Here is a 24,172-nt window from a genome sequence, read left to right on the forward strand (position 1 = left end):
AATAATAATAATAACAATAGTAGTAGTAAGTAGTAAGTAGTAGTAGTAGTAGTAATATAAAAATGCAGTTCATGACCCCTTTAATAAAGTTAGCAAAATGTTAGCAAGCAATCATTACACTGTTCATGGAATGTTTTTTTTTTTTTTTTTTTTTTTTTTACATTTGACATACGAGCATTTATTTTGAAGCTTCGTTTACAAACTGAGGAACAACAAGTCGAAATAATCGAGCGCATCCGATCCGGCTAAACTATAACCAGAGAGGATGGAGGAATTCTCCAGGGTGCTGAAGTAGGCTACACTACTTCATGCACACTACCGAGGGAGGGAGAGAGGCGATCAGCCACACCCGCTTCAGCTTATTGGGCATCTCTCCGTGGAACGTCACATGCAAAAGAGCCGTTGAATTATAGATTAAAGGGAGGCAGAACATGCAGATTGGGTCCCACACACAAACACGGTCCCCCGATGACTGAGAGATGCGTCCTGACGAGTCCCTCTGAAGAGCTCCAGCGTTCCCCTGCGTTCGACAGCGTTCACTCTCTAACAGCGCGGTGAAGACAGCACGATGCTGGGATCCTGTCGAGATGGGACAGCGCTGGCTCTCATCCTGCTCAGTGCTCTGGTGCTCACAGCTGAAGCGGACGAGGAGCTCATCTTCAGCGATCATTTTCTGGTCCAGCTGCACGAGGGGACGAACGAAGATGCTCATCAACTTGCCCTGGAGCACGGCTTTGGGAGCGCAAGGAAGGTATAGCAGTATACACAGCAGACTGTGCCACTCTGATGCATGCATGTTTGTTTTTAGACATTTATAATTATGCAATCACTCATGGAAGTCTGAGTACAAGGTGTTCTCTTGTGGACAAAAAAAAAAAAAAAGCCTTAAGCCACTGGAATGAAGTGCTGCGTTCCTTCAGCAAAATGCAAGCTCAGAAGTTGAAAGTCTGGCCAATAAAATTGCTCTTATGTAACAGTGTGAAATGTAATTTATTGTTTTTTTTAATGGTCATATGGATAATTAGGCTTTCGTACAGAAATCTTAAAGGAAAGAGTACAGAATTCAATACTGGAACTGCCAAATCCTTCAGGGATGAATAAGAACACTTACAAATAAAAGCCTTATTATTATAATAATACATGTGAAAACAGGAGTGCCAGTTTATCCAGTGGGATTTTTGTATGTTTTGATCTCATAAGAATCCATAGGATTGGCTTTAAATTATGATTTCAATAAAAATTGAGTTGCTGTAAAATAATTTGACTAGTGTGGAACTAGAGATTTAGAGATCATTTATGAAAACATTAGGCTATTATTAGGATGTGCAAGTTTTAAAGTCAACACAAACGAATCCCAGTTTCATGTTTGGAGTGCTATAGAAATATAACTCCTCAGAACGGAAGAAAATAGCAGAATGTTATTATTTTCAGTCCACAAGTGTAATGAGCAGATAGTCTTTCATCGGACTTGGCAGTGTTTATTTATTCCATCTCATGAAGGGCCATTTATCACCGAACAGAGGACTTGATTAGCCTGACAAATCGGTCTCGTCACATGTCAAAGCATGTCTGCTGCAGCTCTCACTGGAGCGGAACAGAGCTTAGGAAGAACACCTGACCCATTATCATGCGGATGCCTTATTGGAAGGTTTTTTTTTTTTTTTTTTTGAGAGGGATTTTGTCCTCCTAATTCACAACCACTCGGTCTAAACCAGTATACACTCCCCTTGAATTATGCAATTCTCTGCTTTCTTTCTTTCTTTCTTTCAGCTTAATAAACACTGAGCTCTGTTAGCTGTACTGGACAGTCTGCAGCGTTTCCCTCGCATTATTTGACTTCAATCCCTCAATCACAATTCACTATAAGTGCCTTTTATTCAGGGATTCTTCCTTTCTGTATCATGGCAAGTCTCGTAGGACAGGGATTTCATTTATAGTGACATCCTTGAAATGACTTTGTCCTCCTGAAGTAGAGGAACGATTAGGAATACATAAAAATAGCCTTTATAAAACCAAAAGGTCAATTAAAAGAGCTAATACTTTATAGAAATTACAATTATAGTTTAATCTACAAAATGAGTTATAATGAAAAATACAATACAGCTGCCAAAATATGATTTATATGTGATGGTCATTCAGAGCTGATTTTACATTCAGAGCGATGTAAGATGATGATCTGATTTGTGGCACTGTATATTCTGCACTCAGATTGCACTATTTCTACTTCAGTATTTCAAGGTAACTTTAATGAATATAGTGTAGTACAATATCTGCTCGATTAATCTAGGGATTTATTAACTTCAAAAATATGAACTGATGTTTTTTTATTATTTAGTTGGTGTCAGACAAGGTTTCGTAGAGCAGATGAAGTTCTTGTCTAATATTCAAACATTGTCAGTTGATCATATAATACACATCAAAATGATCATCTCTGGGGGTATTAGTAGCAGATTTTGACCCATAAATGCTTAGCTTTAATCTTATATTACACAGTCAAAAATGTGTTGCTATCAACTTAAAAAATAAAAATAGGATAACAATATTACACATAACACTCACTCAAAAACATAAAATAGCACTTAATTTCAATATTTACTCTCCATATCCAGCCATACGCAAAGCATTCTGGGAACTAACAATCCCTGCTAAAATAAAACTGCATAACTGAGCTATTTCTCTTAAAATGAACAGCTAGCCTTCTTTCCTTGAATTTGTTTTTCTTTTTTTTCTTAATTTTTTCCAGTTTGATCAGGATCTCAAGTCAAGCTTCGGGAAAACATACCTCTTGGTTTTAAAAGTGAAATATTTTCTGTACAGCACTGAAATAAAATATACATATCATTTTTTTTAATGAAAATTTAAAAGACCCATGATTATTATTGTACGTACACTTGAACATTTGCATACACCAACTATTTCAGCATGTTTTTTGGGAACATTTCACATTTTCATGTTGAGGAGTGTTTTACATTAAAGAGTTCCCATAAGTTTATGAATTCACATCGGGATTAAATATTGACATATAGCCAAAAGCTCAGCCTTTTTTGACCTTTAAAAACATTATCAGTCATAATTGGGAAAAATGCCTCTGTTGGGTTTTCATAATCATATTCCACACTTCTTAAGAGGCCAAACTGCTCTTCTAATACAGGTGTGTTTTATTTCAGCTTCCTTTAGGCGAGGGACTTTTTCATTTCTACCCACGGGAAATCCCTAAAACCAGGAGGAAACGCAGCCTGCAGCAGCACCGGCGCCTGGCGAAGGATCACCGGGTAAGACCTGAACCACAGAAACTAGCCCAGACGCATCTGCTGACATGTCAATCACACAATCACTCTGTTTTGGCTCGTACCTTAGCTGGATGGTATTTTGAGTGGATTATCTTGTGTGGTATTTTATCAGGAGTTATGACACTATGCAGTTTGAGTGAAGTTACATCATTATGACAATCTCGCATACAGCATGGCCTCTTTTACGTTATTAAATGTACAGCATAAGATTTGCATAATGTATGTATTCCCATCAGAAATGATTTATAGAACTCAAAAAAGCTGATCAGACGTTTTTTAATTTCGGTACATAAATTACAACAGCTGCCATCTCTGACAGGGGGAGATGTGTTTGCTTTGTTTTTATGTTAGGATGTGAACAAGCTGTGTGCAAAAATGTGTGGAGACACAAAATGTGAAATATACAGCTGTGCTCCTGGAAGTCACCCGCTACACTTAAACACAGTTTTGGTTTCCAATCTGTCTGTAGCTCAGACTACTTGTTCATAAAAATAAATGAACCATAGAACCATAAAATGGGAAGATTTTTACTCTGTAAGATTTAAGCCTATAATCAGCCTCCATAATCCTGTGAGTGGCTACAGCAGCGATTTGAGAGGATCCGTTCACTTTCTGCACTTTTAATAACGAAACAGCTATTAATGTTCAGTTGTGGTCTTCGGTCGGGCTTGAAGAGCTGAATTATTTATTAGTCTGTTCATCAGGGCCAAGTGTGTTAACTCATCCAGTGGCACAACATGTTTCCAAACCATCAAAGCCCTCTTTCATTGACACATTGAGCATCATTTCCACAGATCTTCAAAACATCAGGATGCATTAAATGAGGTTGTGATGGCCACTCTGGCTAGTTAACTGATTCCCATAAACACAGACATTTTAAAAGAAGTAATTTCCATATTTATTTTTTCACAGGTGTCGTACCTGTATTATGAAGTATGCATTGCATTGTGTTGTACTTTAGAAAGAAAATATCTTTCAGCTTTTACCAGAACCCTTTCTTCTAACAATATTCATAATCTGACATATTAAATGAGGAAAAAAGACATTATCAGGAATTTGTGGATGAAATCGAGCACCGCCTCCAGCCACCTGACTAAAGCCCAGTCTTCTGCTCATTTCCTGATGGATAAAATCAAGTCTGGCCTTGCATTATCATCTCCCAAAATACATGTCATAAAATCAGTGTTCCACAAGAAAGAAAATGGTCTCCAATAACTAATGCCTCTGAAATTATACATGCATGTAAAAAATCCCATTATTCCATCGTTTGTACGGTTGATGTCTGATAACTTCCCCAATCTCAGTTTTGATTCATTTAAAGGCTGTTCCAGCGACCAGGGTAATAAATTCAGAAGTGTCAGACCTATCACATTCAATCCATTCATTATCTTGACAAACGGCACGCTCGTCTCATTAACAGACTGTGATGTGCTTTAGCTCGGTGGTTCTCACTGACAGCCTAAAACCTTCAAATGGACAACAGCAAATCAAAACATTGCAAATAAAAGTAAAGTATTTCTCACTGTGTGTCTATTCAAACATAACAATTTGACTCAAAAACTCTTGCCAAAAAATGGCAAGTGTACTCGTGGACTCGTGTACTCATCTGTACTCAGCTATGAACAAAATGTGGAATGTGATTTACTCGTTCATATTCACGCAAACAGCCTTTGGTGTGGCCCTGGAAGGCCCTTCAGAATCAGTGCTTACAGATGAAGGGGAGATTTCTCCATCGCCACAGTCATCTCAGCTCAAGTGTTGTCACAGAGCGCGACGTATTGATCGGTTTCTTGTTTTTGTGCTCTGCTCATTCACACGCTCCTCTCTGGCTTTTTACACTGAGACTCTGCTAATGTTTGCTTTGCTCTTCATTTGGACAGTCTCTCCCCTTCTGTCCAATAACGTCATTCTTCATTATGCTGCTGAACGTCTCCCTGAAGTCAACGCAGAAATGTGTGTTGAGGGTCATTTTTAAAGCCATAACATTTTCTTCAATCTCATTTAGAGGTTAGCCATTGGTTCTTCACTTTGCTTGGGGTTTTGGTTTAGTACACGAGTATTACACCTGTACTTTACCTTTAAATGCACTTTAAATAACACTTAAAATAAGAAGTGGTTTTGAGAACTTTATGGACTTTTATGCACTTAATGTTGCTATCTAGGAAACGCTTGTAATCCCTTTTTGCAATGTAAATCTAGTTTCTTCAAGTTATTATAACCACATGAAAAAATACTATAGTAATTTATAGTAAACACTATGGTGTTTTTCAACCAGAAACACCATATACAGTGTATCATGCTGTATATATTATAGTATTTGCAACACTCTTTAATGAATGCTACAGCCTACTGTACTATTAACTATAACAAACTGATAAACTGTAATAAATACTGTAGTATACTTTAGTTTTGACTACAGTAAACTGTAGTATATTGCATTATAATATACCCTATAGTTGTAGAAAACTTAGAACAGTATCAGGTAAAGTAATTTGTTTATATTACTATAGTTGTTAGATTACCACAGCAACTATATAATTATCACAACAAATGAATTCAAGTAATGTACTATAGTATGGTTCAAAAAAACTAAAGTATTTATTATAAATTACTATAGTATTTTTTAATGGGTGGTGAAACACGATGCGACTGATTGCAAAATAGCTAAATGAAAGGCAATGTGTCATTCAGTACTAATATACAGTAGTGTAGAAATGGTTTTGCAAATGATGTGAATCTTTACAAGACATAACCGACCCATAAACCCATGAAGCCAATTGAATACAGAGAACAGCACTTGTACCTGTCAATTTCCCTCCTTTCAGCTCAAATTCTTACAACTCAATTATCATGTCCTTGAACCCAGTGCCTGGCATAGCTTGATTTCCCTCTTTTGCAGAAGGAAGCACATGCTCTGATTCAGATAGACGTTTCAATAGTCATTTTTTATCATGGTAATACTGTATATATCATGATATATATTTCTCCTATAGATTGAAGAAAAGTGGTTCATACCAGGGTTATTAAAAACTAAAACCATTGAAACCAGTTTCTTCTGAATACCATTTATTTGCTGCTATCAGAGCCATCTTAACTAAACGTAAATTCTTCCTTTGATTAGGTTGATATTGAATCTCGGGTCATATGGAAGCTTAAAATTAGCAATTTTGTCAGTAGTTTGTATTATATTTCTCCAATAAAATGTAAATTCAGAACAATTCCAAAACATATGCAATAATGTATCCACCTCTCTATGGATCCACCAATCACTGATCTTGTGTAATCTTTCAGGTGTATAATATACTCTATGTATAATATTGAACTGCAATAATCTATGTCTACTATTAAATGAAAACGTTAAAGCACTTTCACAGATGAGTTCTTGCTAAAAAGTATATTCCAGATCTTTTTCCCAATTAAGTGTTGAAGATGATACATACTCCCATACAAGTTAATGAAATTGGTGTAGATATAAGACACAAAACCTTTAGATCCTTTTTTTCTCTCTTAAAGTGCTATCTATTGGGAGTAAAGAAAGATAAATTTCTGGGTTTGTGATCTCACAAACCCGGGAAGTAGCTCAAGCAGCCGAGATTCCACCTGCTTTTGCGGGGCTTACAAAAGAGCAAATTTCTAGAGAAAATTTTGTGACGTTTTTTCAAATCTCACGCCATGGCTGTGGCTTGTGCAGGGCCCCGTGCTTGCTGATGAATGGCACGATGAGTGAGTGTGATGCCTGGAGAAGTCCCACGCTGAAGCCACACTCATTGCCATGACCTGTCCACATTGTGTGGATATGAGTCTGGCCTCTCTGTGCTCACGGATAGTTTTCTTTTCAGAATGCGACTCCGCTCCTTACGCCCTCCCGTTTCTCTCCTCCCAGGAGCCTGTGAGGAAGAATCAGCAGGGCAGAGGATCTCAGCACTTGGAGGAAACCGAGCTCATGTCGGCTTAAGTCCTGAGTGACTTGGTCTCACCGCAGAGAGAGTTTTCACCCGTCCAAGCTCAATTGATCCCAGGGCTTCATTGGACACTAAACTGATCCGTGTCCTGTCCAAGGTCATTGAGCAGCTCAGTCTGGAGTGGTCTGTGCCTGAGGAGCCCTCACGCATCTGCCAGGATGCTGCCAAACCCCTGCCCATAGAGCCTTGCCCTTCTTCCCTGAGGTCCACGACAAGCTCACAAAGTCATGGTGCGCCCCCTACACAGCCTGCACTGAGAGCATCTGCCTCTTACGCTCTCACCAAGGACGCGGATAAAAATGTCTTCCTTGACTCACCTTTCTACCTCACTGGTCTCTTTGGCCCTGCTGTAGATGGGTTCACAGAGCGCTTCAGTGCTGCACAAAAGTCGTCCCAGGCCATGTGAAACTTTTTGGGCTTTAAAGGGCCCAGCGGGCTTTGGACTCATTGACGTTTCATGAACTACGGGTAGAGGTGGTGGTATTATAGTTCTTTACAAACTGCAATACAAGATTCACCCTGTGTCCATTCCTCCTTTTAAAACTTTTGAATGTCTTGTTTTAAATGTGTCTGATACTCACTCTGCTCTCCATTCTGCCATGGTCACTATCTATCGACCTCCTAAACTGAATAAGGACTTTCTGTCTGAGTTTGCTGATCTTCTTTCTATATTGTCCGTCAGATTTAAGAGAATTTTGATTCTGGGTGATTTTAACTTGCATGTAGATCAGGAAGCCAGTCTCTTGGCCAAGGATTTTCTATTACTCTTGGACTGTTTTAATTTTTCTCAGTTTGTAAATGTCCCAACTCACTGTAAAGGACACACGTTAGATTTCATTATTGCAACTGACTCATTTCTTTCTAATCTCTCTGTTGTGGATGCTGGACTTTCTGATCATCTAGCTAGCTATCTTTTTTAATATTGAGACATTTCATTCTAGTAGAGAGACTTCACGAACTATTTCTTTCCGTAAATGGCAATCAATTGATCATGCTACCTTTGCAAACTCGATTGTCTCTTCTTTAGTTGGCATGTCTTCTGCTCCTCTTGAGGATACAATTTCAACATTCAATAATGTCCTTACAGCCAACTTGGACATCTTTGCACCCATAAAAACACGTAATGTTTCATTTACACAGTCAGCCCCCTGGTATAATGGTGACTTGCGTATACAGAAGGCTGTGTGTCGGAAATTAGAGCGAAAATGGCGTCACTCTGGTTTAAATGTGTTCCACCAGGCCTGGAAAGATTGCTTGTCAAACTACAGTGTAGCCATTGAAACTGCAAGATCTGCCTATTTTTCAAACATTATTGATAATAATCAAAGCAATCCCAGGAAGCAATCCCAGGAAATCTGCTGCGGTTACTCCCGTTTTAAAAAAGCAAAATTCTGATGTAAAACATTCTGTCAAATTATCGCCCAATCTCAAATCTATCATTTCTGTCTAAAATCTTGGAGGGTGTGGTTGCAGCTCAATTAAACAAACACTTAATTGAAAATAAACTATTTGAGCCACATCAATCAGGATTTCGAAAATTACACAGCACTGAGACTGCGTTGGTGAAAGTCGCTAATGACTTACTAATTGCCTCCGACTCCAGCTCCACGTCCATTCTCATTCTCTTGGATCTCAGTTCGGCCTTCGAAACTATTGACCATGCCCTACTACTTAATCGCCTCAAACATGTATTTGGCTTGTCAGAGACTGTTCTTGACTGGTTCAAGTCCTATTTCACTGACCGCAGTCAATTTGTTTTTATGGGTGGTTATAGGTCCAAGGTTGGTTCTGTTCATACGGGTGTTCCACAAGGGTCAGTCTTGGGTCCTCTACTCTTTAGTATGTACATCTTTCCACTTGGTCAATTACTACAATCTCTCAACCTTAACTATCACTTTTATGCTGATAATACACAGATTTAAATCCATACTAGACCGCGTCAGCAAGTGAACGTTGGGCATCTTTCTAACTGTATTGCTGAGATAAAGATTTGGATATCCAATAATTGTCTCTAAACGGCTCAAAAACAGAAGTCATGCTCCTTGGATCTCCACATCAACTGCGAAAGGTTGGGTCTCCTACTTTGTCTGTTGATGGCGTTGCACTGGAGTTTAAGTCCAAATTAAAAAATCTGAGTGTCATATTTGACGCCACACTGTCATTTGAGCCTTTTGTCCAGAATACAGTTAAGACATCATTTTATCACCTCAGAAATATAGCCCGGCTACTTCCTATGTTATCCTTTTCGGTAGCTGAGAAGTTGATTAACTCTTTTGTCTTTTTGCGCATTGACTACTGCAATGGTCTTCTAGCTGGGGTATCTAAATCATCACTGGATAAATTGCAATATCTTCAAAATTCAGCTGCTAGAGTACTATCTGGGGTCAGGGCCAGGGACCATATAACCGCGGTCTTGGAGTCCCTGCATTGGCTACCTGTTAGGTACCGTATTGATTTTAAAATCCTTATGCTGGCCTATAAATCTCTGCACAATCTGGGGCGTTTCAAACCTCCACTCATCGGCGTTTCGCTCCTTTAACCCCAGTACGTCTCATGGTGGCGGAGCGATGGCAGGGATCTCTCCCTGCCACCCCCTGCTGATGCCCTAGGTGTTTACCCCCCAACCCTTCTCCTTCCTCCTTAGCCACAGCCAGAAGCTGCCTTTCTCTGCCTCCTCTGCCAGCTCTTTCATGGCTTTCCGATGCCTCGCTCCTGTGCATCCCATGTCGCGGAGTAGGCGAGCAGTTGAAGAACCTACGAAGCCCCTACACCCCACTTCTACAGGGCATATAACGGCTTTCCAGCCCGCCTCCCTGCACTCTGCCGCCAGATCAGAGTACTTGGCTCGCTTCCGCTCATACGCAGTCTCCACCCCTCCCTCCCATGGTACAGTGAGTTCCACAAGGAGGACGGTCTTGCAAGCCTCTGACCACATGACGATGTCGGGCCGCAGGGATGTTTCCACTATCTCCCTGGGGAACTGGAGCTCGACCCTCATGGTCCACTCACTTCCCGGTGGGAGGAGCCTTGCTGTATCTCTCTGGCGGGAGGGTCTGACACTCTCTCCAGCCCTCGCGAACTGGATGGAATGTCGTCCTCGAGCGGAAGGTCTACTGTTTGCCTCTTTCTGCATGACTCTGACACCTCTGCCAGCTTTTTCAGTACTTGGTCATGTCGCCACCTGTAGCGGCCTTGGGACAGTGCCGTCGTGCAGCCCGACAGGATGTGCTGGAGGCTTGCATTGCTGGTGTTGCAAAGGGAACAGGTCTCTTCGGCACCAAACCATTGGTGGAGATTTTGGGGACAAGGCAAGGTGTCATAGGTTGCTCTGATCAGGAAGCTGAGCCTAGCTTGGGGGATCTTCCATAGGTCGGACCATGACATGGACCTGTCTGTGAGACCTTCCCATTACGTCCTACGTCCTTGCTGGCCCTGGGACACCGCTTTGATGTTAAGGCGTTCGTGCTCAGTTCTTGCCACTTCCGCCACCACCATGGCTTTCCGGTCTTCTTTGGAAGCCTTTGACCAGAACAAGGGAATATCGCCCCTCCCAAGGCCTGCTCGACCCTCTTGGACTCTGCCGACCACCTCGCGGTGCTTCAGCCTGCCGATTGCCATGTCGACCTCTTCTTGGGCTTTCCACTTTCTTCCCGTTCTTATCTGGGTGCCCGCTGCTCTCACCAGCTGGTCAGTGGTTTCCCTCAGCTCCAGCCCCAGCCCAGCCTTCTCTTGCTTGTATCCCACGCTGATGGATCGCAGTGGCGATCCATCAGTGGCAGTGATCGCAGTCTTCCTCCCGAAGAGGCCTACCTCCGAGAAGCATCTTGGTAGACCCAGCCACTTCCTGATGAACGGGTTTGCCAGCCCGTCCATCTTGTTTACCACTGATGAGGGGATTTCACTCATCTTCAGTGGCCACATCACCCTTTGGTACAGTATGGCCTGGTAACACCAAACTTTGTACTTTCCGGGAAGTTGGCTTTGGTTGATCTTGGGCAGGCCATCTGCGAGCTGCTTCCTCACCGTCTCCCCCATCTGCCTGTCTGAGAGCTCTGCTGTGTAGGTACAACCCAGGCTACGGACAGGTTGATCTTTCAGCAACGGGATATTCTCACCGCCTGCGACAAAGATGGTGTTGTCGTTTCTGACTCCGTTCTTGACCGACAAACTGCGTGACTTGGAGGGTTTGATCTTCATTCTCGCCCAGCCCACAAGCTCGTCGATCCTCTTCAGCAGCCTTTTTGTGCATGCTGCTGTCCGGAGTATGGTGGTAATATCGTCCATTTAACCTCTAACTGCTGGTAGCCTTTGTCCTGACGGCAGTTTCACTCCTCCGACCATCTTCCTAGCCCCTATGAGGATGATCTCAAAGGCTGCGATGAACAGGATGGGCGAGATTGAGCATCCCATGGCAATGCCTACTTCCAGCTGTTGCCAGCCTGTTGTGAAGTCCTGGTGGGTGCAGCACATCCGGAGGTCTCCAAAGTACTTGGCCACCAGGGCTCTTATACCGACTGGGATGTGGAAGAAGTCCAAGGCGAACTCGATGAGTTGGTGGGGGACTGACCCGTATGCGTTAGCAAGATCGAGCCACACTACGTGCAGGTCACCTCTCTCTCTCTTCACCCTTTGGATCTGCTCCCATATTACTGCTGAGTGTTCCACACACCCTGGGAAGCCTGGCACACCTGCCTTCTGGCAGCTGGTGTCAATGTACCCGTTTCCTATGAGGTAGCGTGTCAACCTCTTGGCTAGGATGGAGAAGAAGATCTTCCCTTCGACATTCAGGAGGGTGATACTCCTAAACTGGCCGATCGTACTGGAGTTTTGCTCTTTTGGGATGAAAACTGTGACAGCTCTCTGCCACTCTGACGGGATGACTTGGTTTTTCCAAGCCACTCTCAGCAGATTCCAGAGGTGTCTCAAGAACCCTGGGCAGTACTTGTACAGCTTGTATGGTATCCCGTTAGGGCCTGGGGCTAAGGCTGTTCTTGCCTTCCGGACCACCTCTGTTACCTCGCTGAGTTTGGGGAGGGCAGCATCAAAGAGGGAGGTTGGGGGAGCTGGGCGAGGAACATACCCAGGGGATCCCAGCGGAGTTGTCTGGCATGCTTGAAGGGATTTTTGAAGAAGTTACTCCTCTCTTTCTCCTTCCGCCTTCTGCGCTTACGGATGCGCTCTGCCCTCCGTAGGCCGGCAAGCTCTTTTCTTACCTCGTCCCACAGTGGTTTCAGGCCCTCCTTCTCCTCTCTGCTTGCCTTCCTCCACTGTTTTCGGAGTTGACGTCGCCTCTTCACCAACTGTTCGATCTCCCTCTCCCTCCTCCCCTTCCGCACTGTGCAAGCTCTCCGCTTTCCAGCAGTTACTCCGAATCTGCCTATGCATTCATCATACAGGATGTCTCTGATACGGTTCAGCTTGGTTTCCACCTGTCCATGCAATGAGTGCTCCAGGATAAGGCTGAGGTCCTTGTCCAGCTTCTGCCAGACCGCAACTTCATTGGCTTTTGGCCACTTGACCATCTGCCTCCTTCCGGGTTCTTTCCTTTCTGTCCTATGGCTTTGTACGCGGTTGTTGGGGTTGCTTTGTGCTCTGTGTGTGTCTTCGTCAGTACCACTCTCAGAGGCATTGACGTCCATCGCGGGCCCTCCTGTGTCCTCCACCTGCCTTTCTACAGCAACGGTGGATCCCTCAGCGCTGTGGTTTGCGACCTGGCCTTGGGTTCCTCTTGTCTGACCTGCGGTTGCAGAGCAATGTTGCTGTTGGCCTCCCTCTACACACTTCTTCCTTCCCTGGTGGATCCGCAACCCTCTGAAGGTGGTCTCTTTCTCCCACCCACACCTGCATCTTCTCGTGATCCTAGAATCTTTGTCCATATCCGTTCCAGTCGTTACCGGGAAATCCGTCTGTCTTGGCCCTTCTTCCACCCCGCCTCTCGGAGGGCCATCGGGTTGTTTTTCCTTATTCATTTTCATAGTGAGAGTAGGGTGTCCCTTTTACGGGACTAGTGGGTTAGGTAACTAGCCTTCCACTCCCGGTGCAGACTTTCCTGCAGTCATCCAGTTTTTCCTGGTTGTCCTCCAGACTTCCCTGGATGCCAACTGCCCTTTCACAGTAGTCACTGGATTCCTCCAGATTGTGCATATCAAGATACAGGTGTTGGTTTTCCTGATGGACATCACTGCCTGACGCACCTCCTCCAGTGCCTTTTGAACTGGTGTGCCGTGACACCTCACTGAACACTTCTGTGAGCCTGAGCGGGTCATCAGCTGGGGACCACCAGTCATCGGCATTTCGCTCCTTTAACCCCAGTACGTCTCATGGTGGCGGAGCGACCAATCAGCAATAAAATGTTCTCTAATCTGTTTACACTTGGCGATGCAACCAAGATCAAAATGTAAATGAACAATCAAAATGGCTGTGAAAAATAAAATGCTCGTTTGATGGCAGTATTTTGGTTTGTGCCGCCATCAAAGCGCTCTTTGAATGCGAGTGCAGACTTTGATCTGTTATCTGGAGCCAGCGCACATGCTAATGTGGAAGTGTCGTTGTCTGTGAGGAATGGTTGATGTCATGTTTACAGTGAAGGGCTTCTGCTGCTGCTGAGGTCAAAGGTCACGCTGTGAAGCTACTTTAAAGGACAGCCATCCAGCCATGAGTAACCTGCACTCAGTGCTGTGCTCGGCTGATGGCTGATCACTAGCAGATGTTGTGTTTTGGATGCTGGTGTTCTCAGCAGGCTTTTCCACTAGACTGGGGTCTTAAGGTCCTAATTAATTAATAATAAATAAAAAAAATGTTTAAAGACAAGAAAATACATGTAAAAACATAGTTTTTCCTCCATTTTACCAACACTTTCATACACCAAATTGTAGAGTTTAATTCCTATCTAAATTCTGAAGGCTTTTACAAAGGGGATTGTTCATATATCATTCATCTGATTATATGTAACATTTAATTAATCTGATTATATGTAACATTTAATATTCTTAAAAACAGGGTGAACTTTTTTTCTGATTCATGGGGTGATGAAAAGAGAAATCCAAAATCCCCTTTGTAAAAACCTTTAATATGTCAACAAAATCAAACAAGAGGTATGAACCTGGCTTTATCAAATCTTCAGATATCTGCAATGCATGCTAATTAATGCATATTTAATTAGATAATTATTTATTTACAAATTCATAATGTAAACAATCAACCGGAGATGTATGATGATATTCATCAGTTACAACTGCCTTAAACAAAATCTATGAAAAAAATCTATGAAAAAAGCAAGCACATGCACAGATGTGTGCCATCTTCCAAATGTATTTGCTGCATGCTCAGTATGGTATTTGTTGACTGAAACTTGGTATTCAAGCACAGATATGTGAGACTGCAAGGCTGAAATCCAATGAAAGTTTCCTTGCTTTGTTTTTCAGGTGAAAAATGTGTTTCCTCAGGAGGGTTTTGGCCGTCAAAAGAGGGGCTACAGAGAAATCAGTAACATTGACATCAACATGAGTGACCCGCTTTTCACCAAGCAGTGGTATCTTGTGAGTAATTACAGCTTGTAATGTCTTCATTTGATTTGACCTTCAGCATTGGAAGCAATTGCATTGGATTAGCTGGGATCACTGATACTCATTTAAACCATTTTCCTCAATGTCAAATCACGCTGATATCTTCCTTATTTCTCCAGGGCTTATCGTGACAGGCATCCCTGTCTGTTTTGCCAGAGAGAACGGTCTTTAATTTAGTTTGTAAGCTATAAACGCTGCACAGCAGGGTTTCAGCGAAGTGTAATATCTGCGTGACATTTATTTTCCCTCCTGCACCACCTCCCTCATAACATCTAATTTTCTATGCGGTGGATGCTCAGCTGGTGTGACGCTTTGGTGTTGTTTGATTAGATAAATACGGGCCAAGCGGACGGGACCCCAGGGCTGGATCTCAATGTGGCAGAAGCCTGGAACATGGGCTTCACTGGCAAAGGTGTGACCATCGCCATCATGGACGACGGTGCGTGAATTCTGGCTGCCAGAGATTAGTTATCAACACTTAAAGGCTTGATAATGTGCAATAATGTAAACATTAAACGTCCAGTATTGTGTGCTTTTGCCATCGCCTTGCAGGTATTGATTACCTACATCCAGATCTCGCCTCAAATTACGTAAGTGCTTTTTTTCTCCCTCATTTGATTCACATGTTTAATATGATTTGAAGTAGCATTGTTGGATGGGTGGACAGATATCAAGTGCTGAGCAGGAAGGTATAATATCAATGCAGTGAAGTATTGCTCAGTGAATCTGTGAATTATCCAAATATAGGTATTACCACGTGGTTATTTAATACATAAACCATTTTATTGAATGTTCAGCAAAAATATTTGATATTAATTGAATTGGAAGTTCATTGGGAATGTAGAAACATGGTGGCATGTATGATTAGAAAATGGGACAAAAACCAGTCTTTTGCTCTCTTTGATGAACATTTCATTTGACAGGATGGTCTTAAGCCATTCATGCATCCTTTGGAAAGGATTCAAGGGTTGGGTGTGCATTCAATTCAATAAAAAAAAAGGAAGGAAGTGAGGTCTACTTATGGAGCTTGACCAAAGGAGTGTGGGTAAAGTAGTGCACTAGATTACAGCAGGTGTAGTTTGCTTGGCATTGTGGAAGATGCAGTGCAAAGGAAAAATAAGGGAGGAGTGGAGTACTGGATTCACAACAAAAAACTTTATTATCATATACACAGTTAACATGATATTTAATGACTCATATGCATGGGTGGTTCTAAGGAGGTGCTAGCAAGTGAAGAAAGACAAGAAAGACAAACGCACCCCCATAGCACCCCCACAGATTTTTTTTCTTCCTGGAATCAATTATATACAGGATGAAGCCTATTGTATTTAATAAATAAGCTGATAAAAAAAAACATTTAACACATTATGCATACATAACTTGTGCAATGAATTAACGATTTGCAGCTGTCAAACTTTTCATAATGTCATTATAAAAATTTATTTTAAAAATGGAGTGCTTCCTTGTGCTAAGTAAGCCTGCCCCCCCACTAAAGATTTTACTAGTCAGCTAGTAGAATGTTATATTAAACTGAGTAATATAATAAACCATCCTTAAATATTAAAGTTTCTTCTGCGCTCAAGCTCGTGCATTAAGCAATTGCCTCAAAGCACCTTTAAAGTGATTATGAATGTGTCTGGGAAAAAGAAGATATTTGAATTATTTATTAATAAACCTGTGCTTCCTCAGTCAGTGTCAGCTGCTAAAATGATATTGCCGAATGTCGATGCTTACTTGCCATCTCCACATGGACGTGTCTTTAATAGAAATTTGCCTTTACATATTGGACTACATAATAAGAGAATCTGACAAAATTGAGTTGGCAAGTTTTCCTTATATTTATTTTATTACTTATATAAAATAATAATAATAATAACCTGTTTTGGTTATATTTACTATTATTTGCCCAGCTCCCCCTGTCAACAATCTTGCACCCCCTCAGCACTTGCGTTCTTGAGTTGTCCTCTCACATGTCTAGACCTTGGCTTGTGGCAGGTTTCCCAACTGGCTGTTTAAGTTTAACGTTGATCACTAAGCAAGAGCAATAGAAGGCATCATTTTGCGATTCCCAACCTAATAAATGTTTAATGTTCATGTGGCTTATGAGGCAGTACAGCTTGTACACAGTGGATCAAATCCAGCGTATGGCAATGATCCCTGTTCAAACGGGTCGCAGAGACAGGCTTTCTTTTTCTCAAACAGATGACACATTTGCATGCTGTGTGTGATTAAATATGCAGCTAATGGTGGAGTTATCTTCTTCTCTGAGATGGCAGTTTGTTGCACCTCGGCAATTAAGAGATGCTGCCACACATCAAGACACACATATAGCACATTTATGTCCCTCTTTACTTTACCCTGTGTCTCTGAAAACATGCTTCTGTCAGTCAGCTATGACTTTTATTGATGTGGACATGCTAAAATACTTTAAATACAATATAAGCTTTTCCTGCACTTATATTGAGGGCAGTGTCATGTCAAAAACAGTAATTTAGTTATGATGTTTAGAGTTGTGAGCTTGTTAGACTGAACTGAATGAGATGAGAAAGAGTGATTTTGTGCCACAAAGTCTATGAATAGTTAATGCATGTTTCTTTTGTGTTGTCCTCAGTGGCTGCACGCAACAACAAACATATGGCACAACCAATGTAGTCCAATTCATGAACCACTGACTATTTTGAGTCTATATCTTTGTCCACCAGCCCAAACTCCTTTTGACCCACAAAGTCCAATTCAAAACCGGCAACACTCATCAACGATAGTGTGAGATTGGCCACGACTATATGTTTGGTTGACCAGTGAAAGATATGGAAGGTGTTTGAAGACATTAATTTTGCTGTTTTGTTTATGTAACGATAAACATGTTTCTGTGTAGATTTCTTATTTAGTATATACAGTATTTAATTAGGGACTTTCAAACCACTGAAAGTAATCACCATGGAATCGAAATAAGAGTTGGAAAGCAGAATTGCATCCTTGCAGAATATTTCACAAATGAAACGTGCTAGATTTCTGCCAGTGGAAAAGAGCATTATTGTTTTGAGACCCGCTGAGCTCTGTGAGCCGCAAGTGCACCACAGATGAGTTTTAACCCAAAAATAGCCTGGCTTCGGCAGCGGTGGGGGATGATTCTGACGTCTCCAGCAGTAACTCAGCATGTCCTCCCCTGCTACTGTTTTATGTAGCACCAATTCCTCCCAGACTTTCCTCGCCACAACCACAGTTTTTTTTTTTTTTTTTGCAGAGCTATACTCACAGAAAGACGGCATGTAAACGTTTGTTTTTAGTGTTTGCGTGTGGCTGAAATGTGTGGGGTTAAAAATAGATTCAGGATACTTTGCTTAATAAGGACTAATGTGGGATGAGGAGTGAATTAGCATAATCAATTGAAGGATTTTTTGACAGGGGACTGGATTTAATCCATCGCTCGCTAACTGCAGTCTCCAGACGGCAGACAAATGGAGACTTGCCAAAGAACAGAGCGCTGCTTCTTTCAACATACGACTGCTTATCTCGATGTTGTTCAGTTTCCATGGTGATTAAAATGCTGTCATACACACATGAGGTCCTCAGAGCGGTTTCAACTTTGACCTCACAGATATTTACTCTGCTACAGGAGGTTTTAGGCCCTCTACTTCCCTTCAACGGTTTATAAACTTCCTAAGAGTGATACCATTTATTGGGTATAATTTTGCAGTACTAAGTTACATTTTTCAGCCAAATAACTGCTGAAGATGTATGTAAACACTGCATATTCAGAATATCTGTATCTTTGGTGGCATTTGGAGGCGCTGATGCGGTTTCATGTTTTGGTCTTGCTCTCCATTAATGAACTCTCTTGGGCAGCAGAGAGTAGATGAACGGCTGGATGTGAATGTCGTGATTATGTTGTGATGGATTACAGAGAAAGACACGCTGCTGTAAAGCACAGCAAACCGATTTGCCATTCGTTCTTGTGCTCTGGCTGTTTGCAGGGTCTCCGGGGGCCGTTCGCTTTGGGAACGCTGGCCATTATCATGCTCTACTTTCTCTCAACGCTGACTCAAAGAAGAAATTGGCTTCTCTCTCTCTCTCTTTTTTTTTTTTTTGTTGGTGGCAGTGTCATTGCTGGCAGTGCTCTAATGTCTTGTGTGTTTTTTTTTTAATTGAACAGGTTTCACAACCATTAAAATGTATATTTTAAACCTGTTCAGTGCTCTTTTTTCTATGGAACACCAAAGCAGAAACACAAGAAAAAAAATCAGGAAATTAAAATAATTAGTATTTGTATGAGTCCCAATGAAATGGAAGTAGAGACAGATCTCTTCTTCTATATTGTGGCCTACAAATGAGTGCAACTAAATATTGAAAAAAAACGATGTAGTGTGGGACTTGGTTATGTAGATCGGTTGTTGATTGGATGGAGGCGGATCTGAAATCAAGCTTTTATTGGACTGTAAGAAAGAGGCAGAGTTTGAACAGACTATCTGGCAGAAGAAATCTGGCTAGGTGTGCGATATGTCATAATTGCTGTTTTACTGATGTGAAAGCTCACATTGTCAGGCATGTTGTTCACTTTATAAAAATGGATCTCATTTTAAGTGTCCAGCATTCATGATCAGTATCATCTCTAGACCGGCGGTATGAACTCCATTCTGTCTTCCCAGTTACCTGCTCTAAATTCGTTATCAAGCCAGGACTCGGGAGCGAAAGGCCATCGTGGTAAATGCCAGACTGCATTCGACTCTGGCCTAAGGAAGGCCGTGCTCTGGACTCTTCGGGTAATGAATGCTCCAGATAATGAAAGAGCATATGGTGGCCCGGACCATGCTGAGAAAAGCTGTTTCTCCAAGTCCAGAGCAACAGAGCGAGCGACCGCTGATGAGCGAGAGCGGGGAAGGTTCTCCAGAGGTTTCTGCTGGATCTGCTCTGAAGGGGATTTCACTGGCTGAGTTTATGAGAGCATCTTTCCTCGGTTAAGGGCTGGGGATCAGTAAGATTTTTTATGTATTTGAATAGGTTTCTTATGCTCATAGGAAAAAAAAAAAGTGTTATATTGAAATGTAAAAAAAACACAAATATAATTGATTTGTTTAATGCAAAGCTGAATTTTCATCTTTATTACTCCAGTCTTCAGTGTCACATGATCCTTCAGAAATCGTTCTGATTTATTATCAATGTTGGAAACAGTTGAGCTGCTCCAGATTTTTTTGGAAGCTGTGATACACTTTTTTTTTTCCAGCGATATTGTCAACTTGATTGCACAGATACAATTTAAACTGAACTGAGCTGGACAATGACATCACTGAATCAATGATGAACTGACTTTAACAGTAAATTGTCATTTTGCATTATTACCAACTATTTTTCCTATTTGATACTGTAAAGCTGCTTTGAAACAATAAAAAAGCACTGTATAAAGGTGACTTGACTTGATACTTTTTTCTGGATTCTTTGATGAATAGAAAGTTAAAAAGAACAGCATTTATTCAAAATAGAAATATTTGTAACAATATACACTACCGTTCTAAAGTTTGGAGTTAGTCATGTTTTCTTTTCTTTTTGGAAACAAATCAATACTTTTAAATTGATAAAAAGTGAACAATATGATCTTGTGGTTTGCTTAAAATAGAATTTAACATTTTGAATTAACTAGATTAAATACAAATAAGCCTTAACATTTGTTGACTGAATTTGCATGCATATCCTTATATACACCATTACTGTGACACAATACTGTGGTAATAGATTTTGTCATCACCTTTTTTTTTGTATCTTATCTCTCTGCGAGGCCAGAATAAAGTTCCTCACATAATTTAGGTTTCAGTGTCGTGTTTCCTGGTGCGCTCACATATATTACCTCTGAGAGCGGCTGGATGGTTAATTAAGGAATAGCTAGTCGAATGCTTAATGAGGGGCAATGGAAACACATGGGTGTGAGCACAATAGAAATTCTGGAGTTGGTATCAAAATAATGAATGACTAATTATTGAAATAGGCGCATTGTTTGTTTTGACATAATTGGCACTAATTCATAACTCTGCGACGGGTGATGACGGATGCTGTATTTCTTTTTGATGTTTCAGAACGCAGAAGCCAGCTTTGACTTTAGCAGCAACGACCCGTTCCCGTACCCACGCTACACAGACGACTGGTTCAACAGGTGAGGAGCTCAGCTCTGGAGCTCGCCAGTGTGACTGTATTCAGATGTGTCATGTGTGTTTGACTGCATATCAGTGATCTTCATGTGAAAGAAGCAATAAACATATAAAATAGGGATGCACCGATATGAAAATTTTGGCTGATATCGATATCCGATATTAATTTTTCTGTTATGGCCGATAACCGATATTTACCGATATCGATATGTGTTTTTTAAAAAATGTTTCTGAGATGCTAAAAGTTTGTACATACTGAATTTCTTCCTTTATTTTCAGAATGAATTTTATTTCCAAATAACAAGGTTAACTTACAGGGCTACCATAAAACATAAGTAACCAACTTTTACCACTTATCAAGCATGCCAGTATTCATGGCAACATGTTTTCAGCTCTGTGCACTCCAGTTAAACTCAAATTTGAGAAAAAGGCTAAATCAAAATATCTTACACATATCCTGACTGTCCGTGCACATTTTTTTGTAAATGTAAATGTCCAAACCCTGAAACAAGGTTTCTACCAAGCAAACATAAAAAAACAAGTCAATTTTAAGACCCATCTATAAAAATGTTCAAACAAAAATGAGAACTGTGACATAACTGTAATTCAAAAGACATGGTGGTCTTTATACATTCTCCAACTTAAAAGCAGCAACAATTTACTCAAAAGTAAATGTCTCAAACAAACAGGGTTTCCACCTAACACTGTGCAGTAAGTTAAAGTCCAGGCCTACTTCATCACCAAAGGCAGGTTTTTTTTTACAAAGAGAAGCATTTCTGCTTTCTCACACTGGATCCTGTTTCTCTTTTCATCAACAATATGTGATGCAGCAGAGAAGAGACGTTCGCTGTCCACACTTGTACATGGAGCTGAAAGGTACTTGCGTGCTGCTTTAGCCAGGGCAGGAAAGCGAGACATGTTGTTTTTCCAATACTGCAGTGGGCTCTCATTTCTGGGGATGAGGGGCTCACTCAGATAGCCATGCACCTACAGGAATGTAGACAAGTGTATTACTATGCATGTCTGATCAATTACCAGCAGTCTAGACATTACTGTCCTCCTCCCCTTAATATCTTTGATGAACTTTGCTCTGAGGAGATGACCAGTGCTTAAGGTCAACAGGGGGCAGAGAAGCATTACTAAACAATATTCTTTATAACAATTAGCTTTTTTATTTTAATTTTTTTTTTTTTGTATATTTATTTTAGTAACTCTATAGAATTCACAGCATGTTAATAATAAAAAAGAACTGCACAAAAGACTTCATTATTTGAATTAAAGAGTAAGACTGGGTCTGATAATACTATACCTGCACACTTATGTGGCTTGTCAGGCCTGCCTGCTGTTCCATAGTCGAGTTTTCCTCCAGAATTTCATCATGCATGTCAAGCAGCGACTTTCCCCCCTCGTCACTTGTTCTTATCTTCTTCTCTTGCGGTTCTTCTGTGTCCGGTGTCTCCGTTGCGTTGTCGCTGTGCGTCATTTTGTCCACTTGTTGCTGGAGCATCTTTACCGCTGCTTGCTTGGTGACTGTGTCAAAATAACGGTCTTTGTACCGCGGGTCAAGGATCGTTGCCAAATAGTAGATCGGCTCAGAGAAGGCGCTTCCAAATCGCTCGTTCACAGCGTCCAGTAGTGTGTGCTTTGCTGTGCGGACCCCACTGTCTGTGTCAGCTGTCTTGCTCAGCAAACGTTTCAGTGCCACAACAGACGGAATCACGTCCGCAGTAGTAGCCTGATGTGAGCTGATCTCCCTCGTTAATTGTTCAAATGGAGTGAGAAGCGTGGTCATGTTTTCAATGAGGCCCCACTGATGTGCACTTAAACGCGCAGGCAGCTCATGATCTGCTCCATACACACCAAGCGCGCGCTTCTTATCCAGTAGACTTTTCATCATAAGAAAAGTACTATTCCATCTTGTCGCCACATCTTGTTGTAGCATCATGGTTTTCGAGCCTAACTCTTGCTGTATGTCTCTCAGCCGAGAGGTAGCGAGTTGAGAGTGGCGAAAATGTCCGACAATTTTCCTCCCGATCGCCACACAGTCAGAAATGCTCCGCTGGCTTAGCACTCCGTCATGCACTGCTAGCTGCAGCGTGTGAGCCATGCAGCCCAGGCTTTTAACGCCGCACTCCTCCATTGCCTTCTGCATATTCTGCGCATTGTCACGATGCACAACATGCACATTGTCTTTTTTAATTTTCCACGTAGCAAACATGCAGTCAAATGCGCCGGCGATGGCGACTCCCGTATGCGATCCTGCAAACTCGTTCGCATGTAAAACAGCTCTCTTCATTTCAAATTTTTCATTAATCCACTGAGCAGTAAGGCTCAACATACTCATCTGACTTATATCCGAGCTCCATATGTCCGTCGTGAAGCTAATGTCAGTCACATTGTCCAACAATTTGTGGATATGCGTGGCCACGACTTCGTACAAAGCAGGGAGGGAGACGTCGGAAAAGTAGCGCCGACTTGGCAGACTGTAGCGGGGTTCAATATGCTCTATCAACCGCCTAAATCCCCGGTCCTTCACTACGGAAAAAGGCTGGTCGTCAAGAGCAATCATTTCCATTACCTTATTATTGATCTGGCTTCTGCGCTGTCCTTGGCAAATTTCTTGGTCTTGTCAAGTACCTGCTGTATTGGACTCCCAGCTGCTTTCGTGTTTGCCTGCTGGCTAATGTTAGCAGCATTTTTTCCTGCAATTGTTTGTGTAGGTCTGGGTGGCGGTTTTTCAAATGACATATTAAATTTGTGGTGTTGAATGACTTGACGCGGCACCCTCCTCGCATTACCTCGACTTTGCAGGTATTGCAAACTGCTTTTCGAGTGTCTTCTTTCGACACCGTGAAAAAAGCCCACACCGCTGACATTTTTTCGCCTCTTCAGTTTAACATCCCACAAACATGTGCTGCCTTTGACGCTGACTGACGCTGTCGCGTATCACGTGCACAAACAAATACACACGACCAAATCCCCCTCCCCCTCCCTATCCTGACACAGCAACTAGATACACATCGGTTGTGGTTATCGGCCCAATTTTACTCATTGGACCGATGCCGATAGGTTCAAAAATGACGAACATCGGCCGATATCGATATTTATGCCGATATATCGTGCATCCCTAATATAAAATATGGAGTGGGAACAATGCAAAGCTTATGCAATGGTTTGTATATTTACAGTTTTACAGCTTTGAATGTGACTTGTCCAGT

At 41.7% G+C, this 24,172-nt stretch overlaps 1 protein-coding gene across 1 annotated transcript in view; it reads left to right on the forward strand.

The window, feature by feature from the left end:
* Nucleotides 1-279: 279 nt before the first annotated feature.
* Nucleotides 280-24,172, forward strand: part of LOC132157486 (neuroendocrine convertase 2-like) — a 66,756-nt gene continuing 42,863 nt past the window's right edge. Inside the window, exons 1-6 of the mRNA XM_059566846.1 lie at nucleotides 280-751; nucleotides 3,168-3,272; nucleotides 14,677-14,790; nucleotides 15,148-15,256; nucleotides 15,370-15,407; nucleotides 20,883-20,959. Of these exons, the coding sequence (XP_059422829.1) occupies nucleotides 569-751; nucleotides 3,168-3,272; nucleotides 14,677-14,790; nucleotides 15,148-15,256; nucleotides 15,370-15,407; nucleotides 20,883-20,959 (626 nt within the window). The 5' untranslated portion in view covers nucleotides 280-568. The remainder of the gene's footprint in view (nucleotides 752-3,167; nucleotides 3,273-14,676; nucleotides 14,791-15,147; nucleotides 15,257-15,369; nucleotides 15,408-20,882; nucleotides 20,960-24,172) is intronic.

Source organism: Carassius carassius, chromosome 14 (assembly GCF_963082965.1).
Source record: "Carassius carassius chromosome 14, fCarCar2.1, whole genome shotgun sequence".
NCBI lineage: Eukaryota > Metazoa > Chordata > Actinopteri > Cypriniformes > Cyprinidae > Carassius > Carassius carassius.